The sequence below is a fragment of the Neovison vison genome, chromosome 1 (genome assembly GCF_020171115.1).
Source record: "Neovison vison isolate M4711 chromosome 1, ASM_NN_V1, whole genome shotgun sequence".
In the NCBI taxonomy this organism is placed as follows: Eukaryota; Metazoa; Chordata; class Mammalia; order Carnivora; family Mustelidae; genus Neogale; species Neogale vison.
Genome location: NC_058091.1, coordinates 167,864,006 through 167,886,230, shown reverse-complemented (window position 1 = coordinate 167,886,230; position 22,225 = coordinate 167,864,006). Strand labels below are relative to the sequence as shown.

General features: G+C 43.2%; 1 protein-coding gene across 1 annotated transcript; it reads left to right on the top strand.

Annotated features, from left to right (window-relative positions):
* The first annotated feature begins 13,349 nt into the window (after positions 1-13,349).
* Positions 13,350-14,288, top strand: LOC122900806 (olfactory receptor 1E1-like). Its single transcript, XM_044239834.1, has one exon. The coding sequence runs from the start codon at positions 13,350-13,352 to the stop codon at positions 14,286-14,288; it is 939 nt and encodes a 312-aa protein (XP_044095769.1).
* The last annotated feature ends 7,937 nt before the right edge of the window (positions 14,289-22,225 follow it).

The following is a 22,225-nucleotide window of genomic DNA, read 5'->3' as shown; positions in this document are numbered from 1 at the left end:
TATCATTTCATTCTCTCTGCCTTGCCTGGACTCTGTCTCCGTTTGTGCCTCAACTTCCCGCTGCGGGTCCCCGGTCCCCACGATGCGGTCCTCCCGCTTTGCTCTCAGCTGCCTACTTCCCCAGCTTGCAATCCCACACTGCCTCCTTCTCCCTGAGCCTTGGAGGAGTGACCTGCTCCTCGCCCCTGGGGGCCCGTCCAATCATTGCCGGGCCACCAGGGCCCCTTCGTCTGGGGAGGATCACAAGCCGGATGAGGGAAGGTGCTCAGTTGGAGGGTCCAGGGACTGGGGCCAAGAGCTCGTATTCCCAGAGGACCAAGTTCTTTTGTCCTATTAAATCCCCTCCTGGGAGTAGGCAGGGTAAGAAGCCAATGCATTCCTCCCAAGACCCTTCCTCAGAACCCCACCGCGGGGAGAGGGGGTGTAGATGTGGGCCAGGAGCCGGGCCTGCCTTGGTGACATCCAAGGACCTGTTTCCGGGAATCTAAAAAGCTAAAAGACACCAGTGCATTCTGGCCCCTCCTAGATGTTCTGATTCTCAGAATATACTAGACATACCCCCCCACCCCCACTCCCCTGCCACGGCAGGACAACCTGAGCCACAAAATGGGTGTCCCGGAGACCATAGTTCTCAAGTACGGTCTGCTTTCTTCCCCCACATCGCCTCCTCCTTGTTCACTCAGAACCCCTGGGACTCCATGACCTTCCGAGTTCACTGAAATAGAAAACCTTGACCCTGAGGAGCATTGGAATGCCAGGGGCTTCCTGACCCCTTGGACTCATGGACTCTGCAGGAGACTGAGAGTCCCACGACATCCTGACACTCTGATTCTTCAAGGAAGCCCTGAAGCACCCAGATCCCTGGGCAGTCAGGACACCCTGACACCCACAGTAGTCGGCTTCTTGAGGTGACTTAGACTCAGGAAGTCAGGGAGCCATTCTGACACCTGCAGGCCATCCTGACCCTTTAAAGACAACCTGATACCTCAGGATTCTAGGATATTCTAGGACACCCTGAAATCCAGAATGTTCTGCCTCAATTCGAAGATCCCCCTGACCCTGCCGTGAGGCCCTAACCCCTCAGGACACACTGACCCAATAGGGACACCCTGCGCCTCTTGGGAAGGGACAATCTGGATCCCCAGGTCATGCTAATCTTTCACACACATCCTTTAAAATCACCCTGACAATTTAAGACACCCCAAAATCCTCTAGGAGCTTTATGTTTCCAACATGGCCCACGATGAGCAGCATCAGCAGCACCAGCAGCTTGTTAGAAATGCAGAATCTCAGCCCCCCCCCCCCCGCCTTAGTCTTATAGAAACAGAATCGGTGTTGTAACAAGACCCCCTAGGAGAACTGGATGTACATTTCTCTTCATCAGCTCAGGCTTCCATAACAAAATATCCAAGGATGGGTGGCTTACACAGTAGACGTTTATTTCTCACAGTTCTGGAAGCTGATAAATCCAGGGGCCAGGGGCCAGCTGATTCGGTTCCTGGGGAAGACCCTATCCCCGCATTATAGACAGCTGCCTTCTAGGTCTTCATGTGGCAGAGAGAGAAGCACCTCTGGCCTCTCTTTTTCTTCACATCCAGATGCTAACCCCAAGACTGGAGTCCTCGCCTCAGGATCTCATCTCGCTCTGATTGCCTCCCCAAGGCCCCACCTCCAAATGCTGTCACACCCACTTAGGGCTTCAACATAGGAGTAGAGGCAGGGGCGACACGGACATTCAGTCCCTAACCACATTCAAGATGAGAAGAATCGATCCAAGATACCCACCTTTCTCCCCCTACCCCAGCATATAGTGTGATTTCCGGGAGCAACCCAAACCCCAGGACATCCTGATGCCCCAAGACCCAGTAACTTGGACCTACAAGCAAACACTGAATTCCAAAACAGCCTGCAGCCTCAAGGTACCCTAAGCCTACAGGGAAACTGCCCAGCCATCCAGGACAGACTGATTGATATTACAAAGAAACTCTGACCCATGACTCCTGCTCCCCAAGGACGTTGAGACCCTGACAGTTCGACCTGCCTTTCCAGAATACCCATAATCCCTCAGGGGACTGGGAGCCTTAGGGGCATCTGGTCTTCCAGGGGGCATCCTGACTCCAACTGCCACCCTTGACCATCAAGGAGGCCTGACGCCCGGAAGCCTCTCATCCTACAAGAGGGAGAATGGCGTGGAGGGGAGGGGTGTAAGTTCTGAAGCCAAACAGCCCTGGGTTCAAATACCAGCTATACCACTTGCTATGCTATGTGATCCTGGGCTTATTTCTTTTCTTTCTTTAAGATTTTTAAAATTTATTTGACAGATCACAAGTAGGCAGAGAGGCAGGCGGGGTGGGGGGCGGGTGGGGGAGCAGGTTCCCTGCCAAGCAGAGAGCCCGATGTGGGGCTTGATCGCAGGATCCTGAGATCACGACCCAAGCCGAAGGCAGAGGCTCAATCCTCTGAGCCACCCAGGCGACCCTTGGGCTCATTTCTTAATATATCTCTGTGCCTCAGCTTTATCATCTGGGGATAATAATATAGTTGATTCTCTTTTATTTTATTTTTTTATTCATCTGAAAGAGAGAGAGAGAGAAAGTAGAAGCAGTGGGGAAGGTCAGAGGGAGAGGGAGAAGCAGACTTCTGGCTTAGCAGGGAGCCTGACACAGGGCTTGATCCCAGGACCCCGAGATTACAACCTGAGCTAAAGGCAGACAGTTAACTGACTGAGCCACCCAGGCACCCTGATTCTCTTTGAGGTAGCTGTGTTCCATAAAGTCACTACAAACACCGAGTCAGTGAATATTGAACCACTGCTCCAAAAAAAAATAGGTTCCACAATATTTTATTTTTTTAAAATTAATTTATTTGTGAGAGAGAGAGCACACAGGAGAGAGAGGGAGAGAGAGAAACTCGAGCAGACTGCCTGTTGAGCACAGAGCCCAACAAGGGGCTTGATCCTAGGATCCTGAGGTCAGACCTAAGCCAAAACCAAGAGTCTGATGCTTAACCGACTGCGTCACCCAAGCATCCCTGGCCACAACATTTTCACCAACCAATCAATTTGTAACCTTGTCGTATGTGTTTCTGTTTAAAGAAACAGATCTGTTTAAAGATATCTTATCTTAAACAGATATCGTATCTGTTTAAAGATATCTTATTTTAGTACATATTGCTAACTTACCAACATTGACCTCGGGGCCAACAGCACTGTGACTCACGCCTGAACCCGGGTTACTGAGCATATACCTAAAGCACATCGCGGCTTTCCTGCACTTAGAATTTGAAGCACTATGCTTAGAAGCCACGTTGAGCAGCAAAATTACCCCCCAAAACACAAAAATGCGAGAAGCGGCGGCACTTAAGAGTGCCGCATACATACAAAAAGACACCTGTTTACAGCATGGAAGTTAAAACAAGAAGTCAGAACAGCTAACAGGGGCTTTGCTTGACCTTGGCTGGGAGCGTGGCGACTCGAAGGTTTCACCCCCCTGCGCACGCGCATGGCTGCAAATGCCTGCCCAGCTGCCAAAGAGCAATATAGGGAGTACTGACCTTCTCTGGGTTTCAAATACATTTCAGTGAGTAGGCGACTGCCCAAACATGTAGCCCACAGAGAGTGAGGATCACCTGTACCTACCTGATGAAGATGGGAGGACTGCGAGTCAATGAAAGAGAAGCATTTAGGATGTACTTTGAATGTAGGAAACACGGGCAAATGTGCTACTTTATTTCATTTATTAGCATTCTTTTTACTACCACAATCCCTGGGAGACTTTAGCCCTCAGAGTCATTTTGACCTTATCTGACCCTGAATCCCGAGGGTACACAGTTGAATCCAGTCCCTAGGACACAGGAGTCCTCCAAGAAGTGTTGACTTCCACACCTCGGAGTTGGCACAATAACCTGAATTCACAATGTTCCTCTACAACCTTCTAGGGCACCCAAACTTAGACCGCCAACATGTCCAGACTAAAGGCACGGTGAGATTTGGGAAACTCTGACCCTAAAGGAATTCCCTGACCTGAAAAGATCCAGACACTCAAGGGCGTCCTGCCTCCTAGTCCATTCAGAAGCCTGGGTTGGCTCTAATTTTGCAAAGGGCATGCTGACATTGAAAAACCATGTACTGTCCAACGCCCCCAATGCAGGAGATGAGAGAGAAAGAGGGAGAGAGAGGGAGGGACAGAGGAAGAAACAAAAAAGTCTTATATCAGTTACCTAACCTTTATCTTAACAAACTAGACAAATGACTGTTTAGTTGCAAATGAAACTGAAAGTAAGAAGAAAAAAGAACATACAGAGATCAGATTGTTGACAAAGATTTTTTCATGGACAAAGTGTGAGTCGGGCTCCTTAACCTTCTCTTAGGCCCATTTGTGTATTTCCTTGTAAATCCCAGTTTTAGCAAGAACCCTTCAAAGTCAGTTTAACCAGAATCTCCCTCTCTAGGTATCTGGTCACCCTCCATCCCTGGTGGGTTCCTCATCTTCCAGCATCCCTCAAGTGAGGTCTGCCCACCCTGGTCTGTCTTCAGCAAAGAATCCTCTTTGATTGGTCTAACTAGAAGCCTCCACTATACCTGGTGTCCCTCTTAACTTTCCATCACCTTGCTCCTTGACTAAAAATTCCAACTTGCTCAGGCTGTATTCTGAATTAAGCCTGGTTCTTATACTTAGGACTCCTTTCCCCTATTGCAATAAACCTGAATAAAATCTGGTTTTGCCACTTTAACTACTGTCCAATTCGGATTTTCTTTGACAGTTTCAATCAATGAAATAGAAAACAGGTGATAGTGAAAATTAATAAAACTGAAGGCTGGTTCACTAAGAAAATGAAAAACACTAGAATCTCTTGCAAAGCCGATCAGGACAAAGATAAGACAGAAAAGACTAACACAAAGAATGACAGAAGTACATCAGTACAGATTCTAGAGACATTAAAAGGATGGTAAGAGAATTTTATGGACAACTTTATTCCGGTAAAGTTGATAAATCAGATGAAATGGACAATCTTACAAAAGATAATCTATCAAACCTAACTCAACAATAAATAAGCAAAGTAGTCCTATATCTAATTAATAACTGAATTATAGTTTAAAAAAACTTCCCACAAAGAAGATTTCAGGCCCAGATGGCTACACTGATGAAATCTATCAAACTTTTAAGAAATATGTAATAAAACCAGGCACAAGTTCTTTCAGAAAATTGAAAAGGTTTGAGTACCTTCCCAATTCATTTTATCAAACATTATAATAGCAAATATTCTTTTTCTTTAAAAGATTTTATTTATTTATTTGACAGACAGATCACAAGTAGGCAGAGAGGCAGGCTGGGGCGGGGGTGGGGGTGGAGAAGACTCCCTGCTGAGCAGAGAGCCCAAAGTGGGGCTCAATCTGAGGACCCTGGGATCATGACCGGAGCCAAAGGCAGAGGCTTAACCCACTGAGCCACCCAGGTGCCCTGAGAGACCAATATTCTTTATGAAGATAGATTCACTGGGGATCCTGGATAAAACTTTAGAAAATCAGTATCTCATCATAGTTAAATGGGATAATACATATGACCAAACAGGCTTCACCCCAGGAATGCAGAGTGGATTAATGTTAGAAACGCAATCCATTGTAATTCATTGTATTAACAAACTAAAAAAGGAAAACCATCCCAATAGACACAGCTAATGCAACAGATGAAATGCAGCATACATTCAAAATAAAACCACTGAGCAAAATAGGAACATAAGATTTCTTTAACTTGATTAAAGTCACACATGAAAAAACTATAGCCATCGTCCCTTTCATGATGTTGAAAGGGAGACTACTTTCCCTTTAAAATTAGGAACAAGGGGGCTCCTGGGTGGCTCAGTAGGTCAACTGTTAACCGTCACACTCCTAATTTAGGGTCAGGTCTTGATTTCAAGGTCCTGGGAGCCAGCCCCTCATGGGGATCTGTGCTCAGCAAGGAGTCTACTACCCCTCTGTGTCTCTCTCTGCCCTTCCCCCCACTCGTGCTCTCTCTCACAAATAAATTTTTAAAAAATTAGTTACAAGGCAGGGTTGTATGTTCTTACCACTTCTACTCAATATTGTACTGGAGGCTCCAGCCAGTATAATGAAACAATAAGAAGAAATAAAAATGTGGTGTAAGTGGATATATATATTTAATCTTCATCCCTAGTTCCTGACACAAGAGCTTCTGAAACCCTTGGGATCTCCCGAGTGAGGGGGAGAGAGGACCATATTTTGTTATGCATAATAAGCCCCTTAAACCATACCTAAATGTATGCTAATGAAGTGACTCTCAGTGGGCCCCTAGATAGCTTTGGGATGGGGGTTGGTGACCAGAGGAATCAATGAGGTGACCAGTCAGTTGTAATTTTTATCCCCAGTCCCCCACCTCCAGGGAGGGAAGAGTCATTGGAGATTGAGTTTATCACCAACAGCCCATGATTTAACCAACATGCCTACACAGTGTTCTCTGCTTGAATTCCTAAACTATAGGATTCAGAGTTTCTGAGAGGAGCTGTGTGTTGGGAGGCTGGCACCTCTAGATTCCATGGGCCCTATACTCAGGGCCATCCCTGGCTTTGCCCTATGGTGCCTCTCTATTTGGCTATTTATTTGTATCTTTTATAATATCCTTTATAGTAAACCAGTGAGAGTAAGTAAAGTGTGTCCTTGAGTTCTGTGAGCCGTCACAGCAAATTAACCAACTTGAGGAAGGGGTCATGAAAATCTCAATTTGTAGCCAAATTAGAGAGAGTGTGGGTAGCCTAGGGACCCACTACTTGTAACTGGCATCTGAGGTTGGGGCAGTCTTGTAGGACCAAACCCTTAACCTCTAGGGTTTATGCTAGGTCAGGATAGTGTTAGAACTGAACTGAATTACGGGACACCCAAGTGGTGTCCCGAGAGAGAACTTGTTGTCAGTTGGCAGGGGGGAGGGAGAGAAAAAACAAAAAACCAGACAGAACCCATTTGTTTGGTATCAACAGTGCTGTGAGCAGAAAATATTTTTATTGAAGAGCAACCGGATTAGAAAGAAAGAAGAAAACTGCCTGTGTGTGTGGACGAAATACTCACACAGAGAATTTATGGTGGAATTATAAACAATCTACCAGAACTAATTAGTGATGTTAGTGAAGTTTTAGGATCTAAGGGCAAGATTTTTAAAAAGTCATACAACCAACAATGAGAAATTTAAATTAAAACCTTAGTACTAGTTACATAAATGCTGTTTATGTAACTACATAAATGCTAATTTAGCATAAAATATGAAATATTTAGTGTTTAAAGTTGTCCAAAAATGTGAGCAATCTGTCCACTGAAGACTAAAAGTAACATTTATGAGAGAAATGAAAGAAAACCTTTTAAAATGAAGAAATGCGCTATGCTTTTAGGTCAGGAGACTAAATGCTATTAAGCTATCCATTTTCTTTTTCTTCTTTTTTTTTGTAGAGAGAGCACCGAGGAGGGTAGGGGGCAGAGGGAGAGGGAGAGAGCGAATCCTAAGCAGGTTCCCTACTCCTAGCTCAGCGGCCGATCCCGGGCTCGACCTCACAGCCCTGAGATAATGACCTGAGCCAAAATCAAGAGTCTAAACCTCCACCAAAAGAGCCAACCAGGCACCCCAGGCTGGCAACTTTTGATTGATGAAATACCATGCAATCTCTATCAAAAGTTCATCAGTTAGAATGGCCAAAATTAACAAAACAGGAAACAACATGTGTTGGAGAGGATGTGGAGAAAGGGGAACCCTCTTACACTGTTGGTGGGAATGCAAGTTGGTGCAGCCTCTTTGGAGAACAGTGTGGAGAGTCCTCAAGAAATTAAAAATAGAGCTTCCCTACGACCCTGCAATTGCACTCCTGGGTATTTACCCCAAAGATACAGATGTTGTGAAAAGAAGGGCCATCTGTACCCCAATGTTTATAGCAGCAATGGCCACAGTCGCCAAACTGTGGAAAGAACCAAGATGCCCTTCAACGGATGAATGGATAAGGAAGATGTGGTCCATATACACTATGGAGTATTATGCCTCCATCAGAAAGGACGAATATCCAACTTTTGTAGCAACATGGACGGGACTGGAAGAGATTATGCTGAGTGAAATCAGTCAAGCAGAGAGAGTCAATTATCATATGGTTTCACTCATTTGTGGAGCATAACCAATAGCATGGAGGACAAGGGGCGTGAGAGAGGAGTAGGGAATTTGGGTAAATTGGAAGGGGAGGTGAACCATGAGAGACTATGGACTCTGAAAAACAGTCTGAGGGGTTTGAAGTGGCGGGGGGGTGGGAGGTTGGGGTACCAGGTGGTGGGTATTATAGAGGGCACGGCTTGCATGGAGCACTGGGTGTGGTGAAAAAATAATGAATAATGATTTTCTGAAAATAAATAAATTGGGAAAAAAAAGTTCATCAGGTTTTTCCATAGAAACTGGCCAATTGAACAATTTATATAATAATGCAGGGAACCTATCTGGTTGTGGGAAGCTACCAGCTGCAAAGGGAGGCCAAGAACTGTAGGAGAGTGGAACCATTCTGTAGGTTGATTGTGGTGATGGTCACACGACTGCACGTGACTAACCAGACTCATCAAAGTGTGCCCTTCAATGGGGCCTGTTTATTGTTCAAATAGAACTCAAAGCCTGGAAGAGTTAATTTTGGAATAGGGGAAAAATAAAGGCATGAAAATGAAACCAATGAAAAAAATACACAATGATGAATTTCAGGAACATCCAAAACTCGTACAAGGAAAAAAAGTTAAGGTAAGTACCCCCACCGGATATAACAGAGTCAGAATGTTGATAATAAAATACTGACCTGCCGCAAAGTGTGATGTGCCTATATTAGGGGGATTTAAGGAAGAAGAAATGGGACAGTCATCTGTCAGATGGCAAGAAGGTAGGTAGGAGTGAAAATCAAAGGTCAAAAACAGTACTATATACCTGAAACTAATGTAACATCATGCGTAAACTGTACTTCAATAAACAAAATAGCATAAGGGGCGCCTGGGTGGCTCAGCAGGTTAAGCCTCTGCCTTCGGCTCAGGTCATGGTCTCAGGGTCCTGGGATCGAGCCCCGTATCGGGTTCTCTGCTCAGCGGGGAGGCTGCTTCCCCCACCCCCTCTGCCTGCCTCTCTGCCTACTTGTTGTGATCTCTTGTCTGTCAAATAAATACATAAAAAAGATTTTTAAAAAAAGAGAATATATTCTATAAAATTAGTGTTTGGGGCCCCTTCAATAGTTTTTGTGATAGCCTATAAAGGACCAAATCACAAATATGTGATTGTTTCCTGGGCTGGAAAAAGAATGTGTCATCTCCATTTACAGGGTGGAACTAGATGTCTTTGAAATCAGATTTCCTCATGGTTTAAATAAAATCTCTGCCATATTTTTTATTAACTACTTTATCACATTCTGGGAAATGTATATTAAAGTCTATCAAGATATTAATTTAATCAATCTTAAAAATTTTTATGAGACTTTGCCTTATGTAAACTGTTGTTACACCGTTTCATTTGGTGATTCATAAGAGTTTTCCCCTTATTATCATAAGATACTACTTTTGGGGGCACCTGGGTAGCTCAGTCAGTTAAGCTCTCGACTCTTGATTTCAGCTCAGGTGGAGATCTCAGGGTTATGAAATTGAGCCCCAAGTTGGACTCTGCACTTAGTGTGGGGTCTATTCCATTCCCTCTGTTCCTCCGTCTCTCTCTCCTCTCTCTTGCACATAAATAAATAGACAAATAAATAATATCTTTTAAAAAAAGATGTTAGTCTTTTATGACTTATGCTCCTGGTTGACTTAATTACTACCCTATCCATAATTAATAATGTCACCCCGATTCTCTCAATTTTTACCTAAACATCTCTGCCCAATTTCACATTTGTGTCCTTTTTTTCTATTTTTTAAAAGGTGAGTTTTGAAAAATACATCTTTTGAAAGTTTTGCTTTGTGTATGAAATACAAATGCAAACTTAGAAATACACACCCAAGTTCCAAGAGCCACTAGATACCATTTAGATGAGGACATCCACACCCGTCCCCAGAACCCCTACCCAGTCTACAGGCCAGTATCTCTAGGCGGTGCCTCCAGTTTCCCATGCTGGGGACATAGTCACTATTAGATTAAAACACAGATTTGAGGCTCTGTTCTAAATAATGATCAAAATTATTATTATCTCAGTACAAATTAACAAATCAAACTGTATGTTTGGGAGAGGAAAAAGTGCAGGGTCCTGAAACCTTTAGGATTCCACGAGCGAGTCAGGGCAGGAGCAAAGTGTATCCAGGACAGAGCTGCTATGGTGTGGGTGGGCCAATTTCACTGGCTTCACGATTTTTCTTCAGGTCCACTTTGGGCAGAGCAAGGGATGAGGTAGATTCTGTGACATAAGACATACTTGAGGTAACTGGGAGTGACAAGTCTGAGCACCAAACTGAGTTCCTCTCACCCAGAGACAGTGGTGTCCAGAGAGAAGAGGAACAAAGAGCCGTTGGTATGTGTGTCTCTAGCGGAGCTATGGGGAATCTACCCTAGGGACTCCCAACCTTAGCAACTATTGCTACCTGGAGCCCCAAGAAAGTCCCAGTCTCCAGGGAACAAAGATCTACTTCTTTGCTCCCAATCCTCCAAGCCAGACCTGGGAGAGCCCCATTGTCTAACTCCAGATGTTCTCCTTCGGTGAGAAAAGGCTCCTCAGTCCTCAGAGCTGAGACCCTGCAATCATCCAGGGTCAATCAAGGAGCCAGTGGTGACAGGGGTCCCATAACCACATCTCCACATCTCACAGCAGAGAAGGCCCCGGTAAGAAGGGCAGGGTGCCTCCAACAACAGACAGATTCACATGGATGGAAACACAGAGACACACAACACACACAGATGTACTTCTGCAAAAACAGACTGATGACATCCCTCTGCACCTAAGCAAGCGGGAAGGGGACACATGTCTTGGTTTGACCTGTACAACCGTTTCTCTTTTCAGGGTGTGCTGCCCAGGGCAGGACAGGACAAGCTCGTTTCCAGGGTGGAACTGGAAAGCAGCAGTGGGAGATGAAGGAGAGAGCTAAGGTCCGTGGTGCCAGCGTCAGTGACTGCGGGCTCCGAAAAATCCTGCCCCAAAGCCATTCTGCCTCCCCCAACCCCCAGAGACTCTTCTGGAAGGCATTCCAGACCCTTCCATGCTGCCCCTACTCTGCACCTTCCCAGCAGTTGCTTCCCTAGGTTTGCTCATCCCGCAGTATCTAGGTGTCCCAGAGGGAGGCTACTTGGGTGCCACACGGAGCCTCACAGAGGGGACTCGGCTGGGGCTGGGGACAGGGCTCAAAGCAGCTTCAGTTCTGAGGTCCAGGAACACAAACCCTCAAAGCTGCACCTGTGTCAGATGGCTCAGAGATGGCCACACACCAACACGACTCCAGAGAGATCGGGGCAGGAGACCAGCCATAGGTATAGTCCTTCCCCGGGCGCCGGCAGGAACACTCTCTTCCTCAGAGGACGCTGCATGGGAGACTGAGTGAAAGTTCAGGGGTGGGCGGTGAAGGGCCATTCAGAGGAAGAGGAATTCAGGGGGTGACTACCATGATGTGGCTGGTTTCCTGGGGAGTCTCGATTTTAGGGGTACAAACTATGAAATTATAACTTTTTTTTCCTCCCGTAACTGACACTCCCAATGCTGGCATAAAAACTCCATACCAGGAAGCACGGAATACTTTGGGCTTGTTTTACTCAGTCTTTGGCCTTTGGTAGCCACCCAGAGGCGATCAGACCACTCTCACTTGATACCCTATTGCCCCTCTTTTATCTTTTCCTCTGTTTCCATTATGGGAAACCACCTGTCTTTCCATCCAGAACATTCGCCGGTGCTGGGCAGCCACTGTCTTGTTTTCTTGATCTGTATCTCTCTCACCCCTCAGCGTCTACAGTCCACGGTAACCATGCTCCTTGTGGAACACCTTCGAGCTTCTGTCTAGTACGGTTTTACGTACCTGTGATCTGGGAAATAGTCCAGGTAATAAACAACATCCAATCTGAGCGCTTTCCCCTTGATTTTACTGATGAAATCTCACAGCGATAGGCACCTCACTGTCCCCATTTTATGTATATCCTACAGCCAACGTCCTAGGAATATTCCCTCCAAGGTCTTCTGGCCCAGCCACTGAGTCACATCACAAACCAGTTCCCTGCCTCTCTTTCTCCCCTTTCTCCACTCAGGCCTGAGTAATGAACGCCTCCCCTCGCCTTTACTATTCCCAAACCATATATTTTTCCAGGAACATGTCTTTCACTGTGTTTTACTTGACTCCCACCACCCCCCCCCCATCCTATAATGATTTCTTAGTCCTGGGATTATTTGCTGGAGGTAACACATGAATTTGGTCTTTACCCATCAATAAATCCCTTCTGTCCAAAAGCCAAAAGGACTATATTATTGAATACATATATGCTATATGTGACTGTATCGTTTTCAAAAATATACCTGTCTTTGTTCTTCTATCAGAAATCATAGGAATGTTTCACACCACACCCTGAACAGCACGCTTAGGATAGCCTTCCCAACAGCTGTGATCTATGGTTCAGTCAACCTCATAGCAGCTAAAATGTGAGGGACAAACTGCCAACCCAGTCTTCCAAACCTGCAAATTCTCCATTATCTCCATAATCTGGGAAAATACAAATGTTATAGATAATGACCATAGGTTTGTAATACATTTAGTACAGAGCCTGCCACATGGTTAAGTTGTCCTAATAAATGGTTAGCTAATCAAAAAATACCACACAGGGGGTGCCTGGGTGGCTCAGTGGGTTAAAGCCTCTGCCTTTGGCTTGGGTCATGATCTCAGGATTCTGGGATGGAACCCCACATCGGGCTCTCTGCTCAGCGGGGAGCCTGCTTCTCCCTTCCTCTCTGCCTGCCCCTCTGCCTACTTGTGATCTCAGTCAAATGAATAAATAAAATCTTAAAAAAAACACACACACAGGAAAAAAGCACTTCACCCTATTTGGATATCTACTAACTTTTACTGTCTTGTTAGTGTGGAAATATCACTTAACTACCCTGACCCTGGTTGCTTTATCTGTTGAATAAAATTAAGTATCTCAATTATTAGACTGGGTTAAATACTACACATGAAAGTATCAATACAGGATACTCAGTAAAGAAAGTGGAATAAATAGAACTACAGCCATTGGTAATTAAACACTCTTGAAATTAAGGAGGATTTTTCTGTAAAATGATTATTCATCTTTAGTTAATTCTGAACTAAGTAAATAAACTATTCCAAAATCCATTGGCTTAAATGTTAACATGTGATCTGACCCTGTGATTATATTTTCTCCCCTGTAGACATGGATGGAGAAAACCAGACTATTGTCACAGAGTTCCTTCTCCTGGGACTCTCTGGGCGGTCAGAGCAGGAGGACGTTCTCTTTGGGCTGTTCTTGGGGATGTACTTGGTCACCATCATTGGGAACTTGCTCATTGTTTTGGCCATCACTGGGGACAGTCACCTCCACACCCCCATGTACTTCTTCTTGGCTAACCTCTCCTGTGTTGACATCTGCTTTTCGTCAGTCACAATCCCCAAGATGCTGGTGAATCACATCCTGGGAAGCAAGTCTATCTCTTACGTGGAATGCATGACCCAGATCTACTTCTTCATCACTTTCATCAACATGGATGGGTTCCTCCTGAGCGTGATGGCCTATGACCGGTATGTAGCCATCTGCTGCCCGCTCCACTATACCACGATCATGAAACTCAGGCTCTGCATCCTTCTGGTGGCAGCATCTTGGGTCATTACAAACCTGCATGCTCTCCTGCACACTATTCTCATGGTCCAACTCCTATTCTGTTTCGACAACACCGTGCATCACTTTTTCTGTGACCCCTATGCAATTCTAAAGCTGTCTTGTTCTGACACCTCTATCAATGACCTGGTGGTGTTCACTGTGGGGGGAATGATATTTCTGATGCCGTTTACCTGTATCATCCTTTCATATGCTTATATCCTCTCCAATGTGCTGAAGTTGCCATCTGCCCATGGAATAAGGAAAGCCCTGTCCACGTGTGGATCCCACCTCACTGTGGTCTCCCTCTTCTATGGGACAATCCTGGGGGTATATATGCGCCCTTCATCCTCCTACTCCATCCAAGACACGGTGGCCACTGTCATCTTCACAGTGGTGACTCCCCTGGTCAATCCCTTCATCTACAGTCTGAGGAATCATGACATGAAGAGAGCCTTAAGGAAACTAATCTCATATTCTAGAACTAGAAAATTTTAGAGCTTAGAAGATTTTTAGATATCATGTTTTTCATTTTATAATCAGAGGACCTGAGGTCTAAATTCACCTAGGACTATTCCTCTAATTAATGATATATGGTCATGCTCATCCTTTTAGCATGAGGCTGGTGGTTGCTCTTAAGTCATAAAAGCATTAGTTTGGGGCGCCTGGGTGGCTCAGTCGTTGAGCGTCTGCCTTCAGCTCAGGTCATGATCCCAGGGTCCTGGGATCAAGCCCTGCATCGGGCTTCCTGCTCAGTGGGAAGCCTGCTTCTCCCTCTCCCGCTGCCCCCTGCTTATGTTCCCACTCCTGCTACATCTCTGTCAAATAAATAAATAAAATCTTTAAAATAAAGTAAAATAAAATAAAATAAAAGCATTTTCTTGTATCTATAAAAAGGGTGGATTCTAAAACACTCATTTTACACACAACAAAACTCAGGACAAACGACATATTTGTATATTTTTGGATGGTTCCAGCCACCACATAAGACAGTGGCCACCATAGTGATCTAGGAATTTCAGAGGACTTTGGAGCTGGCTCTACTCAGCATCATTTGAGGTCCTCTTGGCCTTACATTAGAAGATGTTAAAATTATTCCCAATTTACTGAGTTACAGAAAGGTTATTGTTACCAGGACTGTACGACTAGTAATTATTGACTATAATATGGTCCTATATACTCTCAAGGTCATTGGTCATTACTGAGTTAGGCAATGTTTCCCCCTCTCTCCTAGGGTCAAGACAAATCTGGACCTCTCAAAGATCATAACCCTGCCCCTACACTACTCCTCTCCCCGTTACTGTTCTGAATTTTTGGTGCTTTGCTGTTGTTCAGTATGGGTGTCAGGAAGCCTCAGATAGTAGCTAGACTTCTTCATGGAACTCTTGGTACCCTTTCAAGTTTAAACAGGCTAAGAGACACAGGTTCCCTCGATGCTGAGGTGTCCAGAGTTTCTATAGCAGCACCTTGGGGACATGAAAATATGAATATAGGATTTGGGTGGGGACCCAGGACTTCTGATTCAAAGTCAAGTTTGTTCTACTCCATGAGGCCAAGTGTCTAAGAGTCCCAGCTTCTTCTCCTAGTCTACATCTGAGGGCTAGGAACCCATAAGGCAGTTGCCATCCCCTCTTCCCTGGTGTCCAGAGGTCACTTCCCTAATCTCCAGTGGCCAGTCTTCAGTACGCCTCCCTCACTGGCCTCCTTGCCTCTCGCTTCTCTCCTTTCTCAATCCCCGATCTCATGGCTCACAGCACTCCTTATCCACACCATCAGATCCTTTCTGACTTGGTCCTAACACTGACCAACCCTTACCTTGACCATAACAACAGGCTTATGGTGGATGGCTGCCTCCCACGTCTCCCTGCCCTTATCTATCCTGCATACAGGATCTTTTAAATCCTCCTAAATCACTGAGTATATTCTGTCAGCCAGTCTTTATGTAAAATGATGAAGAAGCCAGGATAAATCCAAATTTTACCTTTGAATATGAGGCCTAACATGACTTGGGCTCAAGCTATCCCCACACTTTGCTCATCAACTCACATATTCATCTGTTCCATGACTTGCCTCTTCTAATTTTCTTTCTCTTTCCTTCGTTCATTCTCTGTTAGAAGACTGCCTTGATTTTAAAGACTCTAACAGTAGTGTGTTTCCTTTAACTTCTTTACTGACCCCATCCCATAGACCTATACTGAGCACATAACCCAGTGCTTCTCAGGTGCAGTAAATGAACTCCCTTATGCATACTGGTGCCAGTGGAAACCTGACGATAGGTGATAAACCTGATGTTTATCCTTCTTGAACTGTGAGTCTGATTGGAGTAGGTTAGTGCAAATGCTTGAGATATAATAACATCGAGCAATGCTGGTGTTTAAGGTTATATGACTCATTTCACAAACATCATATTCTTTGCGTTACCCATATCTATCTGCTCACATGTCTCATTACATTATTGATTATGACATTACACACTTATTTCAAGTAAGGACTGTAGATGATGCATGGACATATCCCTACAATGCTTAGTAGAGTTTTTGTTCATCCCAAATAATCATGTGTGCACAAGTCATTGATGATAGGGTAGTAGGCAAGTCTAATGGAAGACTGGAAACTGAACATTCCTAAATATAAAAAATTACAGCACTATAATTTTTACATCTAGGGAACTAGAATAGTGACAAATTTACTCCAGAACATGGAAAGTTTTCACTGAATTCTGGGACACAAAGAGGCAGCAAGGTTGAATGGAAAAGAGCCATGGTTTGGAATATAATTTTATTTCTCATTCCCTCTCTCCCTCCACTCTCAAATGTTGGGTATGAGTGAGAAGGAGGATGAAGAAAGAGGCAAGTCATCAGGGAAATACAAATCAAAACCACAATGAGATACCACCTCACACCAGTCAGAATGGCTAAAATTAACAAGTCAGGAAATGACAGATGCTGGCGAGGATGCGGAGAAAGGGGAACCCTCCTACACTGTTGGTGGGAATGCAAGCTGGTGCAACCACTCTGGAAAACAGCATGGAGGTTCCTCAAAAAGTTGAAAATAGAGCTACCCTATGACCCAGCAATTGCACTACTGGGTATTTACCCTAAAGATACAAACGTAGTGATCTGAAGAGGCACATGCACCCGAATGTTTATAGCAGCAATGTCCACAATAGCTAAACTGTGGAAAGAACCTAGATGTCCATCAACAGATGAATGGATAAAGAAGAGGTGGTATACACACACACACACACACACACACACACACACACACAACGGAATACTATGCAGCCATCAAAAGAAATGAAATCTTGCCATTTGTGACGAAGTGGATGGAACTAGAGGGTATCATGCTTAGTGAAGTAAGTCAATCGGAGAAAGACAACTATCATATGATCTCCCTGATATGAGGAAGTGGAGATACAACGTGGGGGGTTAGGGGGGTAGGAGAAGAATAAATGAAACAAGATGGGATCGGGAGGGAGACAAACCTTAAGTGACTCTTAATCTCACAAGACAAACTGAGGGTTGCTGGGGGGTGGTCAGGAGAGGGGGTGGGGTTATGGACATTGGTGAGGGTATGTGCTATGGTGAGTGCTGTGAAGTGTGTAAACCTGGAGATTCAAAGACCTGTACCCCTGGGGTTAATAATACATTATATGTTTATCAAAAAATTTAAAAGTTATTAAAAAAAAAAGATAGACGCAAGTCAAAAAACATAATACGTGGTGCAGAGTCAAAGGGAAAATCACTCTCTATCCTCATGGTCCCCAATTCATCTCAGGGAGAAGTCATCATTTAACACACAGCAGATCTGCCCCTTCTACTGAAATCTTCACTGGCTCTTTGCATTACTTTTCAGGGGCCAACTACATAAGGGGACTGTAGGGGAGATAGGGAAAAGGAGTTTATTCCAGGGACCTGAGCAGAATCAGCTTTTGTTGTGGCTTCCTGCCCATGAGGCACTCACAGGACATGAACTCATGAACTTCTGAACTCATAAATTAAAGCGTAGCATCATTTGGGGCCTGTGGTGCTCTCTTCCCAACAGAGGCAGATACAGGGCCAGGCAGGCAGAGTGCTCCCTGGGAGCAGCCAGGAAATCAGATTTGTGTCTGCAAATTCACCCTCCGGGGTCTGCTCTCTGCAACTGGGGTCCCCACAGACACTATCCCCCTTCCTCATAGGCAACTTTCATGTATCACTAATGAGCCACTAGGGGCCAGCTCTTCACAAGCAATTGAAACAACTTGCAGAGAAAAGTTTGTCTTGAGCTCAGTGAATGTTGAAAGAGAGGCTCATCCCTCTTCCCAGCATGTTTCCCCAGACATTGCTCCCCCAGTGGAGAAGGGACCATTCCATGTCATGACAATTGCAATGAGATGTATGAATCATCTCCTTTCAAACTGTGCATTAAGACTACTCCAGCCAGGGCCCTTCCAGGAGAGGTTGGTAGTGTCTCTTCTGAGCTGAAGCCTTTCCCTGAGTATTGCATGTTACTGCTGTGCCTGTAATATCTTGTCGACTTGTGTTTGAGGGCAGAAAAGCTTCACATGGACTTTGTTTCTCACAATGTCAATCAGCCATAAGCAGATGAGTTTGCTTTTATTACGGGAATATTAAAAACTGGTTGCCTAGTCCAAATGGCCAAAAGACACACGAGAAAGTGTTCAACCTCACTTGGCATCAAAGAAATACAAATCAAAACCACAATGAGATATCATCTCACACCAGTCAGAATGGCTAAAATTAACACAGGAAATGACAGATGTTGGCGAGGATGCAGAGAAACAGGAACCCTCCTACACCGCTGGTGGGAATGCAAGCTGGTGTAGTCATTGTGGAAAACGGTATAGGGGTTCCTCAAAGAGTTGAAAATAGAGCTACCCTATGACCCAGCTATTGCACTACTGGGTTGTAACATGACCCCAAAGATACAAATGTAGTGATCTGAAAGGGCATGTGCACCCCAATGTTTATAGCAGCAGTGTCCACAATAACCAAACTGTGGAAAAAACCTAGATGTCCATCAACAGATGAATGGATAAAGAAGATACGGTGTATATATACAATGGAATACTATGCAGCCATCAAAAAATGACATCTCACCATTTGCGACAACGTGGATGGAACTAGAGGGTATTATGCTAAGTGAAATAAGTCAATCAGAAAAAAAGTCAATTATCATATGATCTCTCTGATATGAGGAATTTGAGAAACAAGACAGAGAATCATAGGGGTAAGGAGGGAAAAATGAAACAAGATGAAAGCAAAGAGGGAGACAAACCACAAGAGACTCTTAATCTCAGGGAACAAACTGAGGGCTGGTGGAGGGATGGGGTGGCTGGGTGATGGACACGAGGGAGGGTATGTGCTATGGGGAGTAGTGTGAATTATGTAAGACTGATGAATCACAGACCTGTACCCCTAAAACAAATAATACATTATGTTAATTTAAAAAACCTAGTTGTCTAATTGATGAACTCTGATTCCTAATAAATCTGGTTGTCTAGATTAACCTTTCATGTGTGAGCCACAAGGAGGTATGGTGTCTTGCCAAACTCATTTTCAAAACAGACCATCTTTTATTTGGTCGAAACTTCATGTCTGAAGTTATATCATGTCGACAGTAAAAAAAAAAAAAAAAAAAAAAACCAACGCTGATACAGGCCCATCTTGAATTTTTAAAAAATTCATTTATTTTAGAGAAAGAGTGAATGTAAGGAGGGGGAGGGGCAGAGGGAGAGGGAGAGAGAAGGACCTTCCCCACTGAGCATTAAGCCGGACCTGGGGCTTGATCTCACAACCCTGAGACCAAGAGTCAGACAGTGAACTGACTGAGCCACCCAGGTGCTCATCTGATTGATTTTTAAATGTGAGATACAAGTGCTATTTTAGGCACATCGCTATCCCTGTATCATGGAAACGTTTGCCAAGAAGGATGTGATGTTATTTTTGTTCTTCTTTCAGTCTTTGAGTATGGACCTATAAATCACTTTTGAGCCAAGTTCTCTGAGCACGATCCAGATTTCCCATACCTGATATTCATATACAATCTGCCATTTAGTGTTTTTTTCAGAATTTGGTAGAAAGAGTGTTTTTTGGAAATTGTCAGCAGACAAGACATGTAGTATAAGAAAGTAAGGAAAAGGTAAAAAAAAAAAAAAAAAAAGGATGAGGGCAAGACAAAGGGAAATCGCAGCCAACAAGGAAAGAATTCTCAATGGCCAAAGCTAGAACAATTAAAGCAACAAAATAAATAAAGTAGTATTGGATTATAACCCAAAGTATAAAATAAACTTACATGAGTCCATACTGATGAAAACAAATGACTAAATAAACAAATAAGTGGCGGGGGGGAAGGGATGTATTTTCCTTACAGGGAAACTCCAAGTAATATATGTAGACACTTCTGCCACCCCTCCATGCCAAAAAGTAGAACTTAATCCTCTTCTCCCTCCTTCATGGTGGCTGGACTTAGGGACTTATTTCCAAAGATTAGAATATGGAAAACAGAAAAAAATAACTTCAAAATAGAGAAAACTGGCAAATGATACTACCTTAACCAAGTAATGAAGGATAACATCATCATTGAAATTCATGATGATATCATGTTACCTAAATGATGTGAGAGGGGTCCTCCACCTCTGTGGGATTCTTATCCCAAAGCCATGATAGCCTAATCATGAGGAAAGTTATAAAACCCAAATTTGAAAGGCACTGTACAAAATACTCTTCAAAAGTATAAATGTCATGAAGAAAGACAGAGAAACTGATACAGATCAGAGCACAAATAAATGAAACAGAGACTAAAGAAAAAAAAACAATAGGAATGACAATGAAACTAAAAGCTGATTCTTTGAAAAGATAAACAATACTGATAAATCTTTAGCCAGAATCATTAAGAAAAAAAAGAGAGTACTTTAATAAATAAATAAATAGAAATGGAAGAGAAGTTAAAACCAACACAACAGAAATACAAAGGATTATAAGAGACTCCTATAAAAAATTATATGCCAGCAAATGTGCCAACCCAGGAAAAATGAATAAACTTCTAGAAACATAAAATCTCCTAAGATTGAATCAAGAAGAAATAGATTTATCTGAAAAGACTAATTACTAATAAAATTCAATAAATAATCAAAAAACTTCCAAGAAAAAAAGTATAGGGCATTTATTCCCTCAAACATTTAGAGAGTTAATACCTATCATTCTCAAGCTATTCCAAAAAAACTGAAGAGGAAGGAATGCTTCCAAACTAATTTTATGAGGCTAGCATTATCCTGATATCAAAACCAAACAAAGGCAACATCACAAAAAAGGGAAAATTACAGGCCAATATCCGTGATGAATACAGATGCAAAAATCCTCAATAAAATATTAGCAAACTGAATTCAACAATATATTAAAGGGATAACACATAAGAATCAGGTGAGATTTATTCCAGGGAGGCAAGAATGGTTCAATATCAACAAATTATTCAACATGATATACCACATTAACAAAAAATAAATATCATATGATCATCTTAATAGATACAGAAGTATTTGATAAAATTCAACATCCATGTATAACAACATCTCCCAAGAAAGTGGGTATAGAGCAAACATATCTCAACATAATAAAGGTCATATATGACAAACCCAGAGCTAGTTTCATACTCAATGGAGAAAAGCTAAAAACTTTTCCTCTAAAATCAGAAAGACGAGGATGAACACTCTTGCCTCTTTTTTACTCAACAGTATTGGAAGTCCTAGCCAAAGCAATCAGACAACAAAAAGAAATAAAAGCTGTCCAAATTAGAGAAGAAGTAAAATTGTCACTATTTGAAATGACCTGATAGTATATATAGAAAACCCTAGAGACTCTACCAAAAAAACTTTAGAAGAAATGAATTCAGTCATTTCAGAGCACAAAATTAATATACAGAAATCTATTCCATTTCTATACACTAATAATGAATGCTCAGAAAGAGAAATTAAGAAAAATAATCCCATTTACAATTACACCAAAAAGAATAAAACACCTAGGAACAAATTTAACCAATGAGGTGAAAGACCTGTACTCTAAGACTATAAGACAATGTGGAAAAAACTGAAGATGATATGAATAAATGGAAAGACATACAGTGTTCATAGATTAGAATAATATTGTTAAAATGTTCATACTACGCAAGCAATTAACAGATTTAATATTTAATGCAATCCTTATTTTTCACAGCAGTAGAACAAATAATCCTAAAATTTGTATGGAACCTCAAATAGCCAAAGTAATCTTGAGAGAGAAGAACAGACCTGGAGGCATCACACTCCCTGATTTCCAATTATACTACAAAGTTAGAGTAATCCAAACAGTATGGTACTGGCACAAAAACATAGATAAAACATAAACACACAGATAAATGGAACAGAGACCCCAGAAATAAGCCCACATTTATATGGT